Here is a 7500-nt window from a genome sequence, read left to right as displayed (position 1 = left end):
GCTTTTTCCTGAATTACATCTCATCTCATCAACTCCTTCAGGTGAATTGTGACTTTTCCTTCAGTTGTTTAACAAGTGCTCAATCACCAGGAGCAGGACTATTTTCCTGCACTCCCCTCCTTTCATCAGCATAGTCAGGCCTCCTTTGTCTCATTCCTGCATCTCTGTCGACTCTGGCTTCAGTGTTGAGATATTTACATCTTGTAAAATGAGGGACCTTACCTCTATCAAACAACTGTTTGAATGGTGATACTCCAGTGCTGCTGTGGGGTGTGGTCCTTTAGCTTTATGCCTGAGTTTCTTTTCTCTGCACACCCTTTTTCCACTGCCAAGATGTAAATGGATAAGCAAATTGTTTTCTTTACGTGTTATGTACCGCACTTTGAGTCTGTATGGTTGGAGTCATAGGATCCAGTGTTCTTTCCTTGCTGAGTTTTGGGAATTGGTGGAATAGATAACTTACCGTGAGCAGCTAAGACCACTTCACGTGGTCAGTCAGCAGGGTGTATTATATTCCGGCCGCCATGTACTGGTACGTCAGACTAGGGCTTGTGTATGCAACTACCCCTGGAAGTTGACAAGTATTGTATTACATACCCATTTACATTTGACTATTATAATGACTGAATACCCTAATTATACCTTTTTTACACATTTTTTAAAATAATATTTTGAAAGAAGATGAAAATATTTTTTTTCACAATTTTGCAGGGTCATTGTGTTGAGTGGTGATCTTTCTCTCTATATGTTTGTTTACAACAATTTCAATTTGGTAAATCTATCTTGGGATGATCCTGGAACGTGGTATTTTTGTTTCCTTGGAGTGGATTTTCTTTATTACTGGTTCCATAGAGCTGCTCACGGTAAGTTGAGTCGTTAATAGAATGTCTTGAGACTTAATTGAAACACTTCCCAGAAGTTTTCTCCATCACGTTTCTGAAGTTTGTGAGGTCATTTGTGGAAATTGATTCTTGGCTTGACAGTTCAGGACGGTACAATTTATATTTATTTAATACTTTAATGATTCACTTGGATTGTTGCAAGCTAGATTCCCCCCAGTGGCTTATCAATTTCAGTCCATGCAGTTTCTTTTTTTTCCATTATATTACTTTTTCCCTAAAGTAGTTCAAAAATGACAATTAAATAACAAATGTGGTTTTAAAATTAAGAACTACATTAAGAGACGATACAGGTATTTTTCTTTTAGAAGTCAATATTATGTGGGCAGCACATCAAGCACATCACAGCTCCGAAGACTACAATCTTACAACAGCTTTGAGACAGTCTGTGGTTCAGAAATACTCATCTGCGGTGGGTAATTTATCAATCATTGAAGAACTATGTTTATATGCCATATGCAGTGCATACATGTACCTTAATTTATATTCAAACAACAGCCAAATTAAATTCATTAAAAACAAAATTTACAAAGTATCCAAGTCCTATATCTAATCCCACAGGTGGCTAATCAAGGTGGGTTAGGTAAGAAACTTTAACAAAATATGGTGCTATACAAGTAATAAGTAATGTGCTAAATACTATCCCAGGGGGAGGGGGACTCCCATATAAAAATTACGGGGGCGCTCATTTGGAAATTTTGAAAGAACCCCTTAGAGGTACCAAGATCCTTTCTTGCGGGCGTGGCATGAAATTTTTTTCACCCCCAAGAGGTACCAAATTATGGGTTTTATTTAGCCAAAATGAAAAATTAGTTCATTGTCAAATGTCTCCTGTCATACTTTTTCGTCTCTGTACTTTAAAAGGTACTGCTAAAACTCCTGCTGTGGACATTTTGAGGCTGAACACCCTAAGAGGTACCAAAACCACTTTCTAAAAGGTATGACGAGCACACCTGTCTTTTTCATATGGGAGTCCCCATCCCCCCTCCCCATCCCCTCCCCCCCCCCCCTCACTGTAATACTGTAACATATATGAAACTTGTTGGTTTATACTAATTGCATTTACAGTTGTATATAAGTTATTTTAATGTTCTACAAAGTTGCAGACAAAGTCTTTTTTTAGATATGATTATCCAAGAAGACAATAAAGGGTAACTCTGCAGATTTTATTACAAAAGAATTCAAGCAACTTCTCCTTAGTTATTTAGTGGCCTTGAGAGCAAACTATACAACAAGGGATTTGGTTTTGAACCAGGCGGGGGTCCTCAGTACTCCGTGACCTATAAACTAACTGAGCTAGTTGGTAAAAGGCCACATAAGTTCAAAATTGACAGAATGTACCTGGTACTTACCGCTGTACATTTATATCAAATCTCTGAAATCTTCATTTGCAGATATTTTACCTACCCTTGGCTTTGGTTGTTCCGCCTTCCATTTTCTTTGCCCATTATCAATTTAACCTCCTCTACCAATTCTGGATTCATACTGAAATTGTGCGCTCTCTTGGACCTCTTGAATACATTCTCAATACTCCAAGCCACCATCGTGTGCATCATGGTAAGTATAGGAAATCACCTACAGCTCGTACAACTTGAGAACTTTCAAAGCATCACTTGTGGCCATAACTTACAAAATGCACAAGCAAGTTCATACGACTTTTTACTAATTATATACTCAACAATGCTCACTGCTGTGTTTCCATAGCAACTTCCATATTTTTGCACTCTACATGTATAACCTATTTATGCATTTAGCATTGATAAATCAGAAATGGGATATTCTGTTGAGTATCTAATAAGTTTAGTGGAAATCAGTCATAATGATCACTTCATTTACATTACAAGCATTTAATATATAATGGACTTAATATTCTTTAAACGTCAAAGTTGTATTTACATGTGGAGGCAGTGCGACCCAGTGGTTAGGACACTTGCCTTGAGATCTGGAGTTCCTGGGTTGAAGACCCGCTCTAGCCACTTGCTGAATTTGTTCCTGGTAGTCTCTGGTTCTACATCTCGGCTGCACTTGTAAATAGCCGACTGGTTTGCCTCTGGCCAGTTGGGATTCTTAAGAGTTGTTGTTGTTGTTGTTCTGTTTCGTCATTGCTTTGATTGTTTCATTGGCTATGAAAAGCCCTTATTGGGAGTGGTCAATTAAGTATGTATTGTAATATGTGGCGCTGGGACACTAATACGGGACACTGTACAGGAATCAAATCAACTCTGATGTCAAATCGTGGTATTTGAGGACAGGAAAACTGGATTACCCAGCAAAAAAGGCAAAAGTTGGACCAGATCAACACGGATCGCTCACCTCGGATTGAGGTAAAAAGAATGATAAAAAGTCAACTCAAGTCTCTGCTTACGAGCCAGAAGGCCCATCAGGCCGGCACTTATCTCCGGTTTCATTAGCATGAAGCATGAGTATTTTACTCCCCCCTGGATGGGATGCTAGTCCATCGCAGGGTTACCCCCAGCATTACGCTGGTACCCATTTATACACCTGGGTGGTGAGAGGCACCGTGAGAGTAAAATGTCTTGCCCAAGAACACAACACAATGTCCCCAGCCAGGCCCTCAATCCGGAGTCGAGCGAACTAACCATGTGGCCACCGTGCCTCCCACTGAAAAATGATAAGGCCTCAAGAAATCACCCTAGTCCTAATCTTTAAGTAACCTTGTTGAAATCGGGGCAAACGTCAATTAGTTTGGGCTTACAAAACTGCTTTTCCCTGTATCTGAGGTGAGCGATCCGAGTTGATCCGGTTTGACATTTGTAGCTGCCCCAGAGAAAATTCTCTGGCAGCAGACTAGTAAACCTACAAGCTCAAGCCACATGTGACGCCAAGTCTGGGAGTTGAAGCCAGGCCACGTTAGTGGGAGACGAGTGCTGTTACCACTGCACTATCCTTGCACCCTAATTTTTGTAACCCAAACCAAAAAAACAGTCAATCCTTCGTTACATTAGTATTTTATCGAAAGGAAAGTAGCCAGTGTTTAGAGGTGGTTTTTAAGCTTCCAACCAAGTGCTACTCTGAAGTAACCAAGTTTACTTTGTTCTCTCAACGTCCCTACTCTGGCTGTGGTGTCTTATGAAAGCCTGACAATGTCCTAATTCTTGAGTATTGATGCACTCTCCAGAAGCACCATTCAATAAATATGTGCCGTTATTATCTTTTGCTCCATCTTCTGTAAGTTTTTGTATCAACATCACTGTCGTGTAATGCCTCCTCACAGGTACCCAATGATGAAAGGTAACTTCTCCACCTTGTATCCAAGTCACTTCCCCCTCGTTTCATTTGACACTTGAGGCACTCGTTTATTACCTTTAATTAGCTTTTTCTGTGTTTGTGTTCTTGTGTTCCCTTCACTTTCTCATCTTCCAACATCATCATCATCATCATCATCATCATCATCAAATGTATTGCTACAAGCACCGGCAGAGCAGGTTACCTAAATCCATTAGCCAAGGGTCTCTTGCATACATGTCCAACTATAAATTACTACGTGTACCGCACTGATACAGACCATAAATTATTATCTTTCGATCCGTACATCTATACGGACCGTAGTGCTTGGAGAAGTTAGCAGTCCATAAACTGCATATCATTAAGGGAACTTACGATGCTGCTCATTAAGAGGGTAGATCCAGGTGGCCCTACAATCCATACCATCCATTAATGGTTCGTACTATACGTCAAGTTAACATACTCACCGTGAACATATCTCTGCATGTTAATACTAACTAGTCCTTCAAGTGTGTTATCTGTATTGATGAGGCTCTATAAACACAGCAGAGTTAATTTGTATAAATTTGCCTTTTTCTTTAAACATGCCGTCAACATTTTGTCGTTCTTTACTCGTACATCTGATGCCAGTGTTTATGTCTCTGATGAGGCTTTTAAAACAGAGTTATAGTTAATATTTTTTACCAGTCCTCATTTTTAAGCATTGCCGTAAACAAAAGCGAGGCATGCATGATTATGCCCCGTTATGTAAGCGTGCTACAGTATCTACATTTTGTCATTATTTAATCCTAACTTGTCTATTGATGAAACACAAACGGGTTCCGAAGAATCCTGGCTGTCCCTAACAGGGTGATGGTCTTCTGTAGCAGTGCTATCAGTAACATTGGTCCACTCATCTCCAGCCATTCACCCAACAGTTTGGTGGTGCAACTAAGGGCTCCAACAATCAGTGGAACAACTTATTATTATTATTATTATTATTATTATTATTATTATTATTAAATGTTATTATTATTACTTTTTTTTAATGATTGGGTTCTAGTGGGTTGATTATGAAAATGTTAACAGTGAATTCATGTATTAAACTATTATTAGTGGTGGTCTGAGGTGTCTGGAACAAACCATGCAATAATTATTTAAGATGTTATTGTTATCATCATAATTCATTATTACTTTCTTGAGCACTATCAACTTAGAGATTTTTTTCAGAAGGCTGTATTAATATCTTTTTTCTGTTCACTATACTTGATTTGAAATTCTGTACTTTTTTCACTTCAGGGAGAAATCCATATTGTATTGATAAGAACTATGGTAAGTTAATGAACATCGACGTTTTATTATAGTATTAATTCACAGAATTTTAACAACCAAATAGTTAAGGTAAACAATAGAAATGGTATTAAAAAAAACGGTTTTGTTTGAACATTTTTGCTGTAACACGAAAGTGTTTATTCATTTTGGCAGGGGGAACCTTGATTATCTGGGACAGAATGTTTGGTAAGTAATGAAAAGCAGTTTGTAATTCACATTGTTTTAAGATTATAAAAAAAAAGAATTGTTAATCTTGGTGCTTTAAATAGGAACATTTCAGGCTGAGACAGACGAGGAGATTGCCTATGGTCTGGTTCAACACTGGCCAGCTGGGACCCTTTTTGGATACAGGTAAGATGGCAAATATCTCAATATGGAATCGGTAACCTTTGTGGTTGACAGCAGGCTGCAATAGACAGACTGTTTTAAAACTATGAGCAGATTTTACATTTACACTGGTATTTTGCTAATAGGTTTGTCAATTCACTCACATTTGGAAGACATTTTGGGAAACATCAGGACTAAAGGACAAGGTTGGTAACAAGTGCTGCTAATTGGTTGCCTCAGTTGGTGGAGTCCTGCCCTAACATGTGTGAGGCTTAGGGCTCGAAACTCAACTGGACTAAACCCTCTTTAAAAACTGAGAAGAAATTTGGTGCATTTTGTAATTACAGCTGCAAACGGTGAGACTTCCAAATCCTGTTGTTGTTGTGGGTCCCATCTCATGACATTTCATAAACTCTGTGGAACCTGAAAAAACCGGCATACTGACATACTGTAGAACACAGAGCTTTCAATAGTTTGCTCTTTTCCCTGCAAGGCACTCTCTGATTTCGTTCTTGCTCAGTGTTGTGTGACCACAACCACCATGGTGAAAAAAAAGCATCCTTTGTTTGGCATTCATTTCCGTTACAATGATAATTGCACAATCCTTGGTGATCACAAAACCAACTGAGGAAGCCAATCACATTCTTGGATTTTGTTCACCTTGCTCACTCACAGAGGTAGTGCATATAACAAACGGGGCTCTTGCCTTTGACGGCGACTGTTTCACGCTTTACGGAATTGTCCCTGCAAAATATGCGTTCTGTGAAAATTCCTGGTCTTTTGGTAGAGAAAGATCTGAAAAACAAAGGAAAGAGGACTAATCATTAGGCTATTCATCATTGGTCTGTGTTAAAATTTTCCCCATTAAACGTCAGCTAGCATGCGAACGCAGACGTATTTCCGGCGGGGGAGAGAAAGGACCGTCGAAAATACGTCAGGCTAAACCTCAGCTTGCTGGCGTAGCGCCCCAAGGGGAGGGGGAAGGGGAGGAGAAGGGTTGTGGGGCTAACCCTCCTCCCCAGTTCGCCAACCCTGTCCCTCCCCTTCGGCCGCTACGCAGGCTTACACTTTAGCGGACTACGACTTTTAACACATACATGTTATTGAACTAGCGTGATGTTCGTACTGGGAAATAATGGTCGAGTTCCTTTTTTTGCAAAAAGGGAACGAGACCAATATTTTCCAAGTACGAACCGAACAGGCTAGTTCAATAAGGTTTTTATTACATTGGCTGTCTTGCGCAGGGTTTTCTATTCCTTGAGTCTTGCCTCTTCTTCTATGTCATAAAATGGAAATAGAAAATGGGAACAGTTTGGCAACCTAAATACGCTGCTTCGTGACCGGTCCATCTTAACGGCCCAGGGTGGGTACTTCCTTGTATGGGCTATATAGGTATGTGCGGCCCCAAAGGTTTATTTAGCCGTTTTGGTCTGAAATAGGGTATCGAGTTTGACCCTTTTTTGGTCTGAAATAGGGTATGGTTTGTTCACTCAAGTCTTCAATTGGGTATGTCTTTTAGAAGAAGCTTTTTCTTCATCATTAGGCGATAAGACCATCAACAAAGCCCTTCTCAAATTATTAAGCCAACCGTGTAACAGCTGAAATAGGTCTGCAAATAGGTCTGAAATAGGGTATCAAATTTTTGGTCACGTCTGAAATAGGGTAGGGACGGTAAGGGTTTCAGGAGGCACATCCCCACCCAAATTTTGTTTGTATC

General features: G+C 39.7%; 1 protein-coding gene across 1 annotated transcript in view; it reads left to right on the top strand.

Annotated features, from left to right (window-relative positions):
• The window catches only part of LOC137985621 (alkylglycerol monooxygenase-like), a 27302-nt gene that overhangs the window by 7543 nt on the left and 12259 nt on the right, over positions 1–7500 (top strand). Inside the window, 8 exon segments of the mRNA XM_068833259.1 lie at positions 712–863; positions 1208–1311; positions 2294–2456; positions 5424–5456; positions 5610–5642; positions 5726–5773; positions 5776–5807; positions 5930–5989. Of these exon segments, the coding sequence (XP_068689360.1) occupies positions 712–863; positions 1208–1311; positions 2294–2456; positions 5424–5456; positions 5610–5642; positions 5726–5773; positions 5776–5807; positions 5930–5989 (625 nt within the window).

This window comes from Montipora foliosa, chromosome 2 (assembly GCF_036669935.1).
Source record: "Montipora foliosa isolate CH-2021 chromosome 2, ASM3666993v2, whole genome shotgun sequence".
Lineage (NCBI taxonomy): Eukaryota > Metazoa > Cnidaria > Anthozoa > Scleractinia > Acroporidae > Montipora > Montipora foliosa.
This window is presented reverse-complemented; position numbering and strand designations above follow the sequence as displayed.